Source organism: Hyperolius riggenbachi, chromosome 3 (assembly GCF_040937935.1).
Source record: "Hyperolius riggenbachi isolate aHypRig1 chromosome 3, aHypRig1.pri, whole genome shotgun sequence".
Classification (NCBI taxonomy): Eukaryota; Metazoa; Chordata; class Amphibia; order Anura; family Hyperoliidae; genus Hyperolius; species Hyperolius riggenbachi.
Genome location: NC_090648.1, coordinates 362,558,732 through 362,577,196, shown reverse-complemented (window position 1 = coordinate 362,577,196; position 18,465 = coordinate 362,558,732). Strand labels below are relative to the sequence as shown.

The window sequence follows — 18,465 nt, the reverse complement described above, 5'->3', positions numbered from 1 at the left end:
TTATAGTGGGAGCCGTATCTAAGCTCTAATTCCTAATATTTTGTGCTCACAATTACACAAATTTGTTTTTCAGAAGTGACAGCTATGTGGTCCATAGCACCATGAACCATTGCCTAGAACAGTGGTTCTCCACATTTTTATAACATGTACTCCTTTTATGAATGACAGCTTTTGCCACGTACCCCTGTTGTTAGTTACACCATCCTTAGTACCCCCTGAAACATAGACGCTTGTTAGGAACAGTCACTTAAGCATAAACGCTTTTGAATCTTGCTCGGGTGTGTGTGTATATGTGTACTACTACTACTATAGTGCACTATAGTTAATTGACTGAAAATTTCAAGTACCCCTTGAAAGCATTAAAGTCCCCCTCACCCCCGGATGCTACTGCACACATGTGCCATGTGCTGAGATCCTAGGGCTTGTATGATGTAGTGAGTATCAGGATAACCACTCTGTAGGGAATTATGCCACCATGAACTTAACTATCTGTCAATGATTGACGGAGTCCTCCAGTCATTGCTGGCTTATGAATCAGGCTAAGGATCCTCCTGCTCTGACATTGTTCATTTGCAACAACCTGATAAAAAAATGAACTTCTATGTGGCTCTACAGTCCACATAGCTAGAACATGCACAAAACTTAATATTTAACTATCAACCAAACTAAAGAAACTATACAAGAGTGAACTGGAAATCAAGTTCCAGTGTTTTGATCCTAACATTCTGAAAAGCCTCCAGCCCACCCTAGCAGATAAGTATTTGGTTAGACTGACAAACAGACATGCAAGCTCCTCCCCCTCATTACTTTTTCCCCTTGCCCCCATTATCTGGATGGTTTTAGCTGCCCCCAAAGGGTGATGGAGGCAGGTGAATCAAGTGCATTGTCCTGATCTGTATACATTGCTACTAGAAGACAGGGAAGGAGTTTATTGGCATGTTTTACCTGAAACTCAAAAAAATCATCAGCAGCTGTGTTCATAATGTTGCAAATCTGAAAGAAGCACAGTCAGTAAGTATGAGGAAAGAAATCCAAGCTTATACTGTGTTGGCTATGCAGCTATTTCTGTTACTCACAACAATGAATAATAAAGAGACCTGTCACAATTTGCATTGATAGGAATCTAAATACTGAACCTCTATTATTGCGTTTTGTTATGACTATAGTTATGGCATAACAAGCTGTTTGTTCTACTCCAGGCTTCTGAATAGTGTATTGGTCTTGTTATTGCCATTAGGAGTGAGGTGAGGTGCTTTGTATGTTCTCTGCATTCTGCCCTCTACTGATCCAGCTTCATAAGTAGCAGGGCAGACCTTTTGCTGCCTAAAGTAAATGTTACGTGTGTGTGTGTGTGTGTGTGTGTGTATATGTATGTATTCTGCTAGTGGATGGGTATGAAAACATTAAATTGGGTACTGGTTGTTAGGTAGGAGATAGAAATTGTTTAAAGTGTACCTGAGATGAATGAAAATCGAGCATCTATACATACTGTACCTAGGGCTTCTTCCAACCCTCTTTAGTGTCTGGGCTTCCTCTGTGTTTGTCCTGTCCATTCTCCTGCAGTCAGCTCCAGTAAAGTTCCTAACGTAACCAGTCAGGCACAATTGCGTATGCGCAGCTCTAGCCACGCACCTCCTTGGTCGCGCTACAGTGGCCGGGAGCATTCTGTGCCTGTGCAGTTACAATCCTTTACTAACTGCGGGTACAAGATGGGAGCGCATCCAATGAGTTGCTTGGGCAGTAGTCCCCGACTTGTGGAGCAGACTGTGGGAGAGTGGACAAAGGAGAGCCCATGGACTACAGGGGACTGGAGGAATCCTAAGGTACTTAAATCTATATTTGTTTCATTGGTGTCAGGTTTCCTTTAAGCTGAGAGCAGCTGGGTTGAAGAAATTACATTGGGTGCTTCTGAGTGCAGGAAATTAACCTAGGTGCTTCTGGGTGGGAGAAAGTAGGGTTGGTGTTGATGGCTAGGTGGGTGTCTGCATGCAAGGAGTGGATGCTAGATTTTGCTGGCTGAGTGCTAATGGGTGGATGAAGATGGTTCGATGCTGATAAGAGAGTGAGTGGGTGCTTATAAGTGTGTGGCTGAATGCGGATGTGTAGGTGGATGGGTGCTGATAGGTCTATGGATGAGTGTGGATGTGTAGCTGGGTTGCTGGGTGTCGACAGCATAATGAGTGCTTTAATATTTTGGCCGTGCATTTATTGGCCATTTAATTGCAGTCCGTTTAACGTTGTTTTCCTGCAGTATGAAAGGGCCCTAACAGTACTTCTGAATCTAATATAATTGCTATAAAATATAAGGTAGACTATTTCTAAAGTAAAAGTTTAACTTCAATTACATTTCTAGTTACACTCTTATGGTGCCCATACACGCTAAAAACATAAGATTTTCTAGTTTATTCAACCAAAACAATCGAATGAAAGTCAAAAAGTATTTTTTTTTTTTTTTTTTTTTTTATCAAGAAAAATTAACAATTACTCATTTTTTTTTTTTTAAAAATATATTTTTTTTAATCCGATCGGACTTGTTGGAAAAATCTTTATATTCGATCTAATAGAATAATCAAACAAGATTATCTAATCGAAAAAAAATTAAAAAATTGTACCATGTATGGGCACCATCAGCTGTTCTTTAAATTTAAGATGTGACTCTTTCTTATGGTGCACATACATGGTACAATAAAAACGCTAGATTTTCCCGTTTATTTGACCAAAACAATCAAATCGAAAAAAACTCTTTTTGTGATCAACAAAAATGAAAGATCCCATTTTTCAATAAAAATCCGATCGGACATGTTGGAAAAAAATCATTATATTCGATCTGAGTAATCAAACAAAATTATCTTATCGAAAAAAAATAGAAAATGATTACAGCAATCTATTACAGCATGTGTACTGGGAATCTTGCTTTCATTCTTTTCTAACATACTTTGTTTCTCTCAGTATAACATTGCATGTATCGCTCATACTTACAAGTCCGTTTTCTGCAACATATGCGGGCAGTTTACTAGACAAGGCCCAATGATCTGATGGTGGATTCCTAAAATGTAAACAATATATATAGCTGATATTCTGAAGTAACATGATGGAAAAAATGTCAATAAATATAATACTAAAAACTCTTGGCTGTCTGTGACCAGCCATAAAATACTATGGAGCCCACCTCCAGCAACCCAGTTTCACTGGGATAAAAATCATAAAGGTTCAGTAATCAAGAAAAAGGAAATCATAATTTGTACTAAATTACTCTTCAATTTTAGGTCACAAAAAGTTGCATAAATGAAAAATCGCTTCCTATCCACAGGAGAGTATAAGGCCTTGTTTCCACTATATGTGCTGCAGTGCGCATTTCAGTAGCTTGTATGATGTGTGAAACAAAAATGCATAGACAGCACTTCTGTCGGTCCCATCATATGCGCTGCGATGAGCTATCGCACTGCTGCATGCTTTTTTTTTTTTTTTTTTTTTTTGTCAAATGCAATGCTGACCCATTCACTGTAGTGAATGGGATCACATAGCGATGCAGATGGCGTGTGATCGTACACGTTGTGTTCCGATCGCACGCCCATCTGTGCTAATTGATGTGAACGAGGCCTTAGCCATAGACTCTGCTGCAACAAGCAACAGTGATCATTCCATTGTAAAAAAAACCTGTAAAAAAACAAAAAAACAACAAAGCTGTCACTTCTTGCTGCAGTGATTCAGCATTACAAAGAGACAGGAGACTCTGTGGGAATATCTAGTGCCCCCTGCCTCCCCCCAAAAAGACACAAAAAAATAAGTAATGATGTCCTATACCTATAATAAGCCTATAAACCCCTTCTGCCTCATATAACACACTTGTGGAAAAAAAAGCCTATGTGATGGACTTTAAAGACCATACATAAATTTGTTACCTTAGGGACTTAGCTTTTCAAATATGTATGCAATGAGGGTTTATTACTATTATTTTTGCAAATAAGGGCTTGTAAATTGATTGAGTACAATGAGCAAACCAAAATTGCATTTTATTTGAAAACTGTAAGGCCTGAAACCCACTAGGAATCGCTGCAGTGTTTTAAATCACTGCAGTGCTGTGTACAGTGTTTCTTAGTGCGATTGTGGTTGTTTTTTCGGCCCTTGAAAGCACTGTACTGTAAACTGTACAGAGCTTCCGATTAGCGATTTTTGGTTTTTTTATTTAAATGGACCTATTTAATGGTTTATTCCCTTTAAAAGGCACATAAAATAATTCTTAGCGAAATGTACTATACAAAGAAAGCCTAATTTGTCGTGAAAAAAAAAAATCAAGGTGTGATTAGTTAGCTATTGGTTGATGAATGGAAGCAGTGCAGAAATGTGAAAATTGCTCTGGGTTTTAAAGGGAACCAGAGGCCTCAGAAAGATTTTATACATACCTGGGGCTTCCTCCAGCCCCATACGCACGGATCGCTCCCACGCCGCCCTCCTCCGCTTCCTGTATCCGGCGGTACTGGGTCCCGTAGTTTCGGCCAATCGGCGGCAGCACGCGGACAATTGTCTGCATCACAGGGGCTCCCGGCATACCCGTACGCGTGCAGCTGCATACTGCGCAGCCGCACGCGTAAGGAAATGGAGGGAGCCCCTGCTCATGCGGACATTTGGCCGCGTCCGCCGGAAGTGACGGGACCCGGTACCGGCGATCCAGGAAGAGGAGGATGGCAGCGTGGGAGCGATGCTGGCTTATGGGGCTGGAAGAAGCCCCAGGTATGTATAAAATCTTTTTTTCTTTTTACGATTCCAGCGTCTCTGGTTCCCTTTAAAAGAAAAAACCCATAGGACCCTTTAACACTTAATGGCCTCAATTCACTAAGCATTACCGCATTTGATAATGCTGAAAACAGCTGATTTTACCAATCCTCTTTCCAAAGTCCAATTCACTAAACCTACTACTGCACAGAAATGTAAAATTGCTGACAAGTGAGGTAAATTACCGACTTGTGCAGTAAATACCTCAAAAAATGTCAGGAAATTGCAATTCACAAAGATAACCTAATTATGTAAATCAAGCAAAAGTGTTTGGTATTTTTCTCCAGCTCTGACCAGCCGATAACGCTCTCCATGCTGTAACGTTGACAGACAGCAAAAAGGAAGTCAGGTAGCCAATAGAGAGAGCCACGCAGCCCTGCTTCTAGCCCTGAGTTGGTCCGACACCCTGGAAGGAGGGACTTCACTCTGGCAGGGAAAGGAGACATTTTGAGGCTTTTGTACATCCCTTTAGATGTGGAAATCTGTATACAGAATAGTTCTTCCTGGTGCTTGCAGCACAATGGGATGGTGGGGACTGGACAGAAAATCCTGACTCATACACACAGCTTCCTGCCTCACCACTGACCTGCTCCACAGCTGGAAAGTGACACTTACCGAGCAGGGCTTAGTGAATTGAAGCATGTTTGTTCTGTAAATTACTGAACTTCAACTCATGCAGAAAATCTGTAGTGAATTTGGTAAAATACAATTTGGGTCTTTAAAATACCGCATTCGGTATTATACACTTTTTTTTTTTTTTTTTTTTTTTTTTTTTTAGAAACTGCCCTTAGTGAATTGAGGCCAATGCTATGATATGCATTGTATTTTTTTTTTCATGTTAATACAAATTTTCTCGACTTATTGCCATCATAATGTACATAACCACATCAATTTAGTGTATTTATTATAGCTATTGAGTAGAACTAAGGTGACTCCTATTAGGTATGACTGGAACGTCACCCTAAAAAGTATAGGAAACCTCTCAATCACAGTTATTTAACACTCCCTGTTATAAACATATGTAAGAGAGATGAAAGGGTAGAAAAGAAATGAGAAAAAAAGAAAAAGAAATAGAAAAGGAAACGAAAAAGTAAGCGTCGGGAAGAAGACGGCTCCCCCACCTAACAGTTCGGAGCCAGCCATGCCTAGACCCAGGAGAACCTCCTCATAGAGTGTTAGCAGTGAAAATGAACTGTAGCCATGGGCCTACTCAAAATTCAGACCGAAAACAAGTGTAAACCTTCTTCAGAGTGTGCAAAATATTCCCACTGTCAAAAACCTGAGCGGTTGTTGCCTTTTTCATGATTGCTAACTCAGTAGAGGACCAGCCCTTAAAGCGTTGCTATCATATAAATCCGGCATAGCGGGGTCTGAACCCTCTAAAACAGTACCGTAATTATAGATTGACGGTATACCTTGAAATGAATCCGAGCACTCAGTATATGATTTTATATAAAAAATTTTATTTGCTTATCATACAGCATATATATATATACAAAATATGAACAATTCCAAGTAGTGCTTCCTTCTAAAAGTATTCCATCTCATCATGGCTTTATAGCCAAGCGATCATCAATTTTCTAAGTACATTCATAAAAGACTATAACAGTTGTGTTATGTAGAATAAGATCAAAAATAGTCTCATCTGTATCAATGGCTGTGTATCTAGCAGCTGTGTAAAACTTGTAGTAATCTTCTTAAAGAAATAGCATAAAAAAAGCTTCTAAAAAACTTCTTGCTAACATCTTAACAGAACTTAATGCTGAAAAATGAATAAAGTAAATTACCAGAATATTAAGCATATATTACCCCTTCTGTCATCTCTTCAGCATCTAGAACCACTTGTGGTAAGGTAGCTTTTGCCTCATGTGTCTTCTCAGGTGATTGTTGGGCTTCTGCAAACTATGAGCTTTCAGCTCCTACTTTTATAGGGATTGGATGCAATATGGCTGCCTAATCTGGAATTTCCCTGAATACCAGGTTCTTCCATGTGTCAATGCTTAATCGTGTTTTGAATACCTAAGTCATAATATTATTGTTTATAAATTCTGATTAGGTCATTTCGGACGCAGTTAATTAAAAATGGACGTCACCAGCCATCTTGTCTGCTGGTTGACTTTTTTCCCCAGACATTGAGACTAAACCATGTCATTCATGACGCATTTCTGATGGTGTTCTCTGCTAATTAGGTTGGAATGTCTCGGTACTTTCCCAGACATAAGGTTGGTCAAATTGACACTAACACAGACCTGTGAGAGTCTTCAGGAATTTAGGGCTTATTGAAAAATACAGGGCTTCTAATATACTTATTTAAATATAAAGCTTATTATATATCATTCTTCTTAAAACCATTAATCATATAAGAAATAATTGCATATTAAATCTTAATAATATGAAATCATGTTCTATGTATTTGCCTTTCTTATGAATAAATATAATAACTTCACCCGGCAGCTGTCAGCATTTCATAACAAATCTGTATTAATATTAATTTTATAAGACTATGAAACCGCCAGGTGGCATCATTGAATCATCTTTAACTGATTGGGAAAACCCCTTGTTTTATATTTTTTATAAGGCCTGTTCCCAAAACATCATGTGTTATCAGCTATGACTGTTCAGCTAGCTAGATGTCCTTCAAGCAAGAAGAACATAAACAATCTTATGAAAATGTTTTACTGCCTCTAAGTATCACTGGCAAAATCTAGCATTAAATGTATTTCAAAGTATTAAATTATATTATAGGTTTTGACAATTATTTATTTCTTTGGAAGGACGGTATTGATTATTAATATTTAGATTAATAATATCTGTTTAATTGAGCAAAATGCATATATACGATTGCCGTAGTAATGTGAGTTTTAACTTGTTCCCAGTCTTTACACAGAAGTATCTTTCAAATGTCAAGGCCACAGACAAACGCACTAACATAAACAAGAAGGTTCTGGCTTTTTGTAACTAGAATAATCCAATTATGAGTTACACTGCTTGGAATATACTGAGATGTCACAGAGCAATATTTTAAAAAATTACTCTAACGTTACAGTTTACAATGAAATTTTGCATAGAACATTAAAACTTAAAACATACACATATGACCGCTTTTCCTGCATAAATAAAACCGCTAGAATTCTGACACTACCTTCTACAAGTCTGACCAAATTTCTATTCCCTATCAGATGCAAGATAAATAATTTGCTCTAATCACAGTAACCAATCTTGGATATTGGGAGAGTGTGTGGATTTCAAAAATTTTGGTATTGTAAGACCTGCGACTGTGAGCATATGGTGAACTAATGATTTTTTTTTTAACACATAATAGGACAGGAGATATTCAAAAGTAAGACATGTGCTGGTTTATTTTTAGCCACTATATTGCTGATTGCTGCTATGATTTTGAAAATTGCTTCCCAAAAGGGTTTAATTTTATAATATCCATTCCAGATGTGAAGCATATCGCCTACCTCACTGCCACACCGCCAACACTGGTCAGATATTAAAGAGTCGTATTTATGTAGTCTCTGTACCAGAATGTCAGAATTCTTGTATGCATTTTCTTGTGCCCGCACAGAGAGAGGGTATTTATGTGCAAAAGTGCAACATTTAGACCATTCTGCATCATAGGGTAAAGTCTAACCTTTTCATGCCATTCTGTCATAAAATTAGGGGTACCTTCACAAAAGTGCGGAAGTAAGCAATTGTATAAGAAAGATATATTCTGTGTTCTGATGGAGGGCGGGAAAAACATATATCCTCTGTCTGACACTGGTCTAACCGAGAAAGCGCCAACGACTTCTGCTTTAAGAAAATGAGTTAACTGTAAATATTCAAAATGTAAGTCTTTATGGGTCTCTAGCGAATTTACTAAAGAAGAAAGAGATATTGGATTGTCATTTTGCCAGACTTGTTTCAGTCTCAGCAAAGGAGAGGAGGCTTTCTAAGCAGGGACGGTCTCTTGCCCCAGGCGCAGTTTGTTGAATTGTTAAAAAGGCGGCAACATTTGGGTGGGGAATGGCAGTTTAGGCGCCAAAACCTGACCTTTAGGCGCCAAAGCTGGATGGGGAATGGCAGTTTAAGTGCCAAAACCTGACCTTTAGGCGCCATAACCTGATCTTGCCCCAGGCGCAACTTGGTCTAGATCCGTTCCTGTTTCTAAGACTGTAAAGGCTCCTACACACGGGGCACAACTGTCGCCACAAACACATGGCACGCGCATGTTGCGGCGACAGGTCCTCCATGTGTATGAGGCGCGCACCCCAAACTGTCGCTGGAGAAAGCTTGGAAAGTTCAATCGCACGGCGACTGCTGTCTCTGCAACTGTCGCTAGTCCGCCACGCGTACCGCGTGTGTATGTGCGGACTAGCGACAGCTACCCATAGCCAGAAGGGAGCTTCCGGCTGTGGGACGCAACTATCAGCGACCGCTTCTGCCGCATCTCTGTCCCTCTGTGCAGCGTGTGTACAGCTGCCGCACAGAGGGACCTGGCGCCGAACTGTCGCTGCTTTTTTTTTTTTTTTTTTTTTTTTTTTGTCTCTTGTCTGCAGTTGAAAGCAGACATTTGTGCCTCGTGTGTGTCAGGAATATAGCAGCTAGTTATGATGTTAAGGATAATACAGGAACATATTTTTCATTTTTCTTTGTGTCACGTGTATGGTTGAAGGAGGCTGCTACCTTGAGTCTGTATTCAGTCCTCTGGAAATGGGATGTTGCTAGTTGGATTTCCTGTAGTACATTTGCATCACAGGGGGAACAATAGCAGTCAGGTCTTCACCTTTGATCTGCTGTCTCAGATGTGATTGTCTGTGTCTGGGTACAGGTAATTACATAACAATATTGCTTGGAACTCTGTGGACATGTAAACAGCTACCTGTGGGCCAAAATACAATCTGACTAATTGAGTCTGCCAAGTTCAAAGTGGACAGGAAAAGCCTTGGAATTTACATATGATAGGAGAAAGCCTCACTTCACAATCTTTTGATGTATGTACTAGACTATAGTTATACCTGTGGAAATTGGGTTTATGGAAGTGTTCTGAAATCTCTGAAAAGATCAAACACTAACACAGGAACGCTTTGAAGTTGCACATGTTAAACAGCAAATCGGTTTATTCCTGGACCTGGGACATTGGGGTGGCCCCGGGGCACACATTTTGCTATAAAACAGCAACTAGGACAGTCACAGATCATCTTCTCCTGAGAGTAGCTCATCGCTAGAGATGATCCCGAGGGAATCGGAAAATTTGTGTCTCTCCACGGTTGGACATTTGCGCTGGGAAAAGTTCAATTAACGTTTATCCCATTTTATTTTTATGCAAACTTGTCTTGCTGTGTATCCTTGTAAACTTTTATTTTGTAACTTTTTACTTTGTTTTTGTAAATCTTTTGTATATATTATTTTTTGCATTGTTCCACTTTTTTCCTGGAATATTAAATCGTTATTTAATAAGTTTGACTTCCGCTGTACTAAACTAATACTCATAGCCTAGTAGAGGAAAATGAAGGGTAACGGGAGTCTATTTGAAAAGGGCTCCTAGAAAAAAGGGCTCCTGGTATAGAGACACACACACCACACCACACCACACCACACCCACACACCACACCCACACACACACACACACACACACACCACACACACACACACACACCACACACACACACACCACACACACACACACCACACACACCACACACACACACACACACACACACACACACACACACACACACACACACACACACACACCACACACACACACACACACCACACACACACACACACCACACACACACACACACCACACACACACACACCACACACACACACACCACACACACACACACACCACACACACACACACCACACACACACACACCACACACACACACACACACCACACACACACACACCACACACACACACACACCACACACACACACACACACACACACACACACACACACACACACACACACACACACACACACACACACACACACACACACTCCACCACCCCTCCCGTTATTAAAGAGACTCCGTAACAAAAATTGCATCCTGTTTTTTATCATCCTACAAGTTCCAAAAGCTATTCTAATGTGTTCTGGCTAACTGCAGCACTTTGTACTATCAAAGTCTCTGTAATAAATCAATGTATCTTTCCCTTGTCAGACTTGTCAGCCTGTGTCTGGAAGGCTGCCAAGTTCTTCAGTGTTGTGGTTCTGCTATGCACTCCCCCCTCAGGGGGGGAAGAAACACACAAATGATCTCTTGAGATTCAAAAGGAAGTCTGTATACAGCCTGCTTGTGTATGGATGCATTTTCTATGTGTGGACATACTGTACATTAACCTACTTCCTGTTTGGTGGCCATTTTGTTTGTTTATAAACAAACTTTTTAAAACTGTTTTTAACCACTTTTAATGCGGCGGGGAGCGGCGAAATTGTGACAGAGGGTAATAGGAGATGTCCCCTAACGCACTGGTATGTTTACTTTTGTGCGATTTTAACAATACAGATTCTCTTTAAGGACTGGTTAAAGGAAGTGGATTGGGTTTGCGCAATGGAAGACCTCACAACTACTGCTCAGGGCAGACATGAACAATTCTGGAAGACCTGGTTTAGCTGGTTTGAGTTCAAGGAGACTCCACGCTATGAATCTCTTACGACAGCTGTATAATATACCTGATGAGAGTGGAAGTATGCCTGTAAAGAGGCATAGGGAATTCATAATCAGAACCCCCTGGCGAAAAGGGACCCTTTTTTTATCTTACCATCGATGCGGTGGGTTTTTCCTGGTCCCTCCTGGGTGCGCTCAGACGCTTTTCTTTGTTTTTCTTCTTATTTTCTCTTCTTTCTCTTTGTCCATCGTCTTAATGTTAGCTGTCTTTTTTGTGTGCATTGTCTGATTTATTATTGCTTATTAGGTATATTGGTCCATCGCAATAATATTTTGCTTCATCAGAGAAGCATGCGATTTTAAGAGGCCACAAGTACAATACGGGAAGGAGATGGGGAAGTCCTGCTCGTCCTCTTGATCAATACGCTTCTGTTATAGGGTACCCCGATGTATGTTCCCTATGGGCCCAGGGTCGCCCAGCAAGTTTGTTGCGCTACCATTGAGGACGGGCGCATACAATTGGGAATTGGCAACATTGTAGGTCAGGACCTCTCTCCTCATAATAACTTCTCTTTAGCATGGTATATCCTATTAAAGTATTGTTAGTATGCTTTACACCCCTATACTTTAGAGGTCGCACTGACTAGCGACCAATATTTTCAATAAATGCAATTATATTTTTCTTAAGGGTAGTGTTTAATCATCCTCATGCATACTTCATATTATGGTATTTGTTGTTACAACCTTCTGTAAAAGACTTATTTGATTGGACTGATATTCACCAACTTGACAATATGTCTTTGTATGTTTAACTTTGTCAAAATGTTAAATAAAAATCTTTAAAAAAAAAAAAGATTGTAAGTGCATTGTGTGTATGGGGCAATTCCGCACTCGACAGCAGAGTGGGAAGTCTCGGAGTGGCTAACAGAATCGTTCGGAACGACTGTTAGTGGTTTTGCTTCACTACAGTGTAAGATTGCAAGTGTGTGTGTGTGGCGTTCCCGTATTCGGCCTAAAGCGCAAAGCTGACCCGAATACGAAAACGTGGATTGCGTGCTGAGTACTCGACAGCAGAGTGGACATATCTAGCAACAGCTAGTGGTAGCAGTGAGATGTGTTTGAGGGGTCACAGCCTTGTGGTAGCTTGACTAAGGCTGCTTCCCCTCGCTATCTGGTCAAACCCACAGTCGGGAACCGTATACGCAGGCGTGCCGCGGGCCGGTTCCTGACAATGTGTATGAGGCTTGAGAAGATTGCATGCCTGGTGGAAAAAGGGGGTTATCCCAGATCGGGGTGTCTGGACTCAGGGAGGGAAGGGAACTGAGAGGAGCTAAGAGAGGGGCACATTACTCAGAGAGAAGGAGTAAAGCTGTGCAGCGGGGAAGACACTTATACTGGAGGGAGGGAAGCTGAGTGCCAGGGGTCCTCTTATTTGACTCCATGGGGATGTTCTGCAAGGGGGGAGGCTGTGTGTGTGTGTGTGTGTGTGTGTGTGTGTGTGTGTGTGTGTGTGTGTGTGTGTGTGTGTTCTGCGTGGTCTGCGTGTGTGTGTGGTCTGCGTGTGTGTGGTCTGCGTGTGTGTATTTGATCTGCATTTTTGTGACGTGTGTGTGTCTATGTGATCTGTGTCTATGTGATCTGTGTGATCTGCATGTGTGTGTGAGATCTGTGTCTATGTGATCTGCGTGTGTGTGTGTGTCTATGTGATCTGCGTGTGTGTGTGTGTGTCTATGTGATCTGTGTCTATGTGATCTGTGTGTGTGTGTGTGTGTGTGTGTGTGATCTGTGTGTGTGTGTGTGTGTGTGTGTGTGTGTGATCTGTGTGTGTGTGTGTGTGTGATCTGTGTGTGTGTGTGTGTGTGATCTGTGTGTGATCTGTGTGTGATCTGTGTGTGTGTGTGTGTGTGATCTGTGTGTGATCTGTGTGTGTGTGTGTGTGTGTGTGTGTGTGTGTGTGTGTGTGTGTGTGTGTGTGTGTGTGTGTGTGTGTGTGTGATCTGCGTGTGTGTGTGTGATCTGCGTGTGTGTGTGTGATCTGTGTGTGTGTGTGTGATCTGCGTGTGTGTGTGTGATCTGCATGTGTGTGTGTGTGATCTGCATGTGTGTGTGTGTGATCTGCGTGTGTGTGTGTGTGATCTGCGTGTGTGTGTGTGTGATCTGCGTGTGTGTGTGTGAGATCTGTGTGTGTGTGTGTGTGTGTGTGTGTGTGTGTGTGTGTGTGTGTGTGTGATCTGCGTGTGTGTGTGTGTGTGATCTGCGTGTGTGTGTGTGTGTGTGTGTGATCTGCGTGTGTGTGTGTGTGTGTGTGTGTGTGTGTGTGTGTGTGTGTGATCTGCGTGTGTGTGATCTGCGTGTGTGTGGTGTGTGTGATCTGCGTGTGTGTGATCTGCGTGTGTGTGGTGTGTGTGATCTGCGTGTGTGTGTGATCTGCGTGTGTGTGATCTGTGTGTGTGTGTGTGATCTGCGTGTGTGTGTGTGTGAGAGATCTGCGTGTTTGTGTGAGAGATCTGCGTGTTTGTGTGAGAGATCTGCGTGTGTGTGAGAGATCTGCGTGTGTGTGTGATCTGCGTGTGTGTGTGTGTGTGTGTGTGTGTGTGTGTGCGTGTGTGTGTGTGTGTGCGCGTGATCTGCGTGTGTGTGTGATCTGCGTGTGTGTGTGTGCGCGTGATCTGCGTGTGTGTGTGATCTGCGTGTGTGTGTGTGTGATCTGCGTGTGTGTGTGTGTGATCTGCGTGTGTGTGATCTGTGTGTGATCTGCGTGTGTGTGTGTGTGTGTGTGTGTGTGTGATCTGCGTGTGTGTGTGTGTGTGTGTGTGTGTGTGTGATCTGCGTGTGTGTGTGTGATCTGCGTGTGTGTGTGTGATCTGCGTGTGTGTGTGTGTGATCTGCGTGTGTGTGTGATCTGCATGTGTGTGTGTGTGTGCGTGCGCGTGAAGAGGGTGAATGGAGGGGGGCACCAAAATCTGGTTACGCTCAGGGCGCTGTGAAACTTAAGGCTGGCCCTGATTTTGAGTCTAGACAAGTGATAATTGCTCCAATCTTTTCTTCCACTCTTGTTTGTCTCTGTTCTAGTTGATCAACTCTATCCCTGACCTCCGACAGGTCTTTACGTACCTCCGCGATATCCTGTTTATAGTTGTTTCTATGCGGGAAGCCAGCACCTCAAAGTCCGATTTGGAAGGTATTATGCGTAGCATTAGCTTCCAATCATATTCTTGATCTGTATCCTCGCCGGAGGACTCTGAGTCTAGCTCAACGGAGGACTCCCGGGAAGCTTGTCTTGTGCAGGAGGAACTAGGCCTAAAAGCCAAGATGGCGCTTGGCTCCGTCTCAGCCGCGCAGCTATCACGTTGTGAACTGCCTTTGAAATTCTTCTTGGAACTGCTCCTCATCTTATCAGCACACATTTTGTCCGGATCTCGCTGTTCTATTCGCTGGAACACAGGGAGATTCACGGAGCTCTTAACATGTGCGTCCTGTCTCTTCCATGGCCAAGCCATGCCCCCTCACCATTATATGCATTTGAACTGAAAACTTTTACAATGCACTGCTATGGAGGAAAAAAGGCAATGGGCCAAATTCCACTGGAGCGATTGTGATTACCAAAATCGCAAATGCAGGACATGATGCATTTTTAGCGTTACCGTTTCTGCAATGTAAAATATATAAACACTGGCGTAATCGCACGTCAAAACCTACACAGAGCGATTTTGTTAGTGTTTTTTAAATTACTGCACACTGTAAAAAAAATTAAAATTAATTGAAAGGACCAATCAGAATTAAAAATGCTAATCGCTACACAATCGCTGGAAAAACGCTTACACTTTTAAAATCGCTACCAAAATCGCCAGAAAACACTCATGAAATTGCTTACAAAACGCTCATTTAAAAATGCTAGTGATTGCGATTAGCAATAGCGCTTTTGTAATGGGTTCCAGGCCTTAGATGCAAACAAAAAAGATGAGAACACATAACGACCAGCTAACACCGATAGGCGGCGGCTGGTCGTTTGTGGATTTCCATGGAAACCGTTCCATGTCAGTTCATGGAGGGTGTCTCCGTGAACAGCCTGCGAGCCTCCGATCGCAGCTCGCAGGCTCAATGTAAACACGCGGAGAAGAAATCCCCTGTGTTTACATCCATATGGCGCTGCTGCATATGGCAGCAGCGCCGTAAATGAGATCGGCGATCCCCGGCGTCGGATTGGCCGGGGATCGCCGCCGTCTGATAGGTTAAAGCCTATTAAAGGCGGTACAGGACGGATCTCCGTCCTGTGCCACCCACAGCCAGAGCAAGAGGTAGGGAGGGAGACGGAGGGAGGAAAATTGCTACAGAGGGGGGCTTTTGAGGAGCCCCCCCGCTCGGCCACACAGAGCGGCGGCGATCAGACCCCCCCAGCAGGACATCCCCCTAGTGGGGAAAAAGGGGGGGGGGGGAAGTTTGATCGCCCTGCCTCATTCTTGATCTGTGCTGCGGGCTGAAGAGCCCACGCAGCACAGTTCTGTTGAAGCAGCCCCGGTCCTTAAGTAGCCATACTCCAGTCTTTTTTTTTTTTTTTTTTTTTAAAGCATATGATGGTAAATGTACATTAATAAGTAAGGCACAAAGTTTTGGATATCGTATGTTCTGTTCCAATAAAATAACAATCTGCATCTGGCAGGCTGTATTCAGTGGCCACCATATGCATTTCACTTTTTCTCCTGAGTTTTCTCCTAGGTGATATTTTCATGCTTGATATTTTCAGGCTTGATTCACAAAGTTACATAGTTACATAGTTACATAGTTATTTTGGTTGAAAAAAGACATACGTCCATCGAGTTCAACCAGTATAAAGTAGTTCAACCAGTATAAAGTAAGTGCTAACTGTTAGCACGCTTGTGAAAAGCCCCTTATTACATCTAAACTCAGTGTGGGCGTGATAAGTTCTCATCGTGCGCAAAGTCCCTCTATACGACGTTTTGCGCGCACTGCGCTGTGTGCGCGGGACTTTGCGTGTGATCAGGTTTACACAGCGGTGCTAACCCAGTTAGCACCCTAGTTATCACGCCTAAAGTCTTTAGACGTGCTAACTGGGTTAGCACTGCTTTATGAATCGAGCTCATTTGGCCTAATGCAATTGTCAGACTCGCCAGTGTTAAACGCTGGTGATTCCGATAGTTAGGCGACAGTCGCCTGATCCAATTGCATTTAGCCCTCGGCAGGGTGATCTTTTCGCCCAGCAAGTGCCTTACATCATAACCTATTACACTTTGCATGCCCCCAGGAAGTGATGCTTCCCGGCAGACATGAGCGTTAGCTTAGACCTGCAAAAAGCAGGTCTAAACATGCTAATGCACATCATCGCCGCTGCATCTGAGGGTCTCCTTTAATAAGCACCGGCCGCCGCTACTGTGTGCAACCCCCCACGTAGCTGCAAAGATACTGAGAAGCAATTTCCCTACCGCCACTTAATACCCGCCGCATCTCGCCACAAGTCCCTGCCGTGTAATTACAGTCACTGTAATTGCTCTATCTATAGCAGAGTCCCGGCAAAGCATCTTTGAATCAGCTGCCGGGGCTCCCCATTGGTTCACAGTCTGAGCCATTTTCATTGGTCCAGACTGTGAACCAATGGGGAGCCCCGGCGGCTGATTCAAAGATGCTTTGCCGGGACTCTGCTATACATAGAGTAATTACAGTGAGTCATACACTGTAATTACACGGGGACTTGCAGCGGGTGTTAAGCGGCGGTAGGGAAATTGCTTCCAAGTATCTTTGCAGCTACGTGGGGGGTTGCACACACTAGCGGCGGCCGGCGGGAAGCTCTGGGGGTCTCCTTATTAAAGGAGACCCCAAGATGCAGCGGCGGAAGATGGCAGCGGGTGTGCGCATGTGTGGTGAGCAAAGCCGTGGTGCTGAAGGACAGCGCCACAGGGTAAAACCCCATCGCCCATGACAAGGGGCCTCTCATCTGAGTAATGGTCACTAACGATCGGCCATCGCACGAGTGAAACTGGAAATAGGATTTTCTGGCAATCCTCGTGCGATGGCAAGGTGATAAGTAGCTCGCATCTGCAAGCTACTTATCACCTTGAATAGCATCAGGCCCATTGTCACAAAATAGTGTTTAAACCACCAGCAAGTAAGGATGGGTTTTTTTTTGTTTTTTTGTTTTTTTGACCAAATTTTGGTTACCCTTTTTAAATTGTAAAATAAAACAAAAGTTTGCTTTCCTAAAACAGAAAGAATTTGTGATAATTCAGGTTGGAGTGAGCTCGAGATGTCTCCCAGGCACCACTGCTGAATATATGCAAATTAACCATTGTACCCTTAGAAGCTAAACACACCTCCAGAACCGCTGGAATGCAATGATGTGTCAGCTTGTTAATATGTACAGAGCCATAATAATCCAACATGCATACAGACTGTTTCGGATTGTTTGATCCTCATCAGTGCATGGCATGGATTAATTTGGCTCTATGGAGTAGGGCTTGTAAATCCGAGAGGCACAGACTAACCATGAAGCTCATGGTGACCCAGAACTCATTGGGGTGTGTAAGGGACTACAATGGTCCTAAAAGCCCCCTTACTAAGATGTTAAGAAAAACAAAAGTTTGCTTTCCTAAAACAGAAAGAATTTGCGATAATTCAGGTTGGAGTGAGCTCGAGATGCCTCCCAGGCACCACTGCTGAATATATGCAAATATATGGTTAATTTGCATATATTCAGCAGTGGTGCCTGGGAAACATCTCGAGCTCACTCCAACCTGAATTATCGCAAATTCTTTCTGTTTTAGGAAAGCAAACTTTTTTGTTTTTCTTAACATCTTAGTAAGGGGGCTTTTAGGACCATTGTAGTCCCTTACACACCCCAATGAGTTCTGGGTCACCATGAGCTTGCTGGTTAGTCTGTGCCTCTCGGCTTTACAAGCCCTACTCCATAGAGCCAAATTAATCCATGCCATGCACTGATGAGGATCAAACAATCCGAAACAGTCTGTATGCATGTTGGATTATTATGGCTCTGTACATATTAACAAGCTGACACATCATTGCATTCCAGCGGTTCTGGAGGTGTGTTTAGCTTCTAAGGGTACAATG

The 18,465-nt window shown here is 42.7% G+C and overlaps 1 protein-coding gene across 2 annotated transcripts in view; it reads right to left on the bottom strand.

Annotated features, from left to right (window-relative positions):
* The window catches only part of PDE6A (phosphodiesterase 6A), a 219,093-nt gene that overhangs the window by 78,013 nt on the left and 122,615 nt on the right, over positions 1 to 18,465 (bottom strand). For both annotated transcript variants that reach the window (XM_068277126.1, XM_068277127.1), the window contains 2 exons: positions 2,980 to 3,046; positions 946 to 993 (listed from right to left, as the gene is read on the bottom strand). In XM_068277126.1, the coding sequence (XP_068133227.1) occupies positions 946 to 993; positions 2,980 to 3,046 (115 nt within the window). The remainder of the gene's footprint in view (positions 1 to 945; positions 994 to 2,979; positions 3,047 to 18,465) is intronic.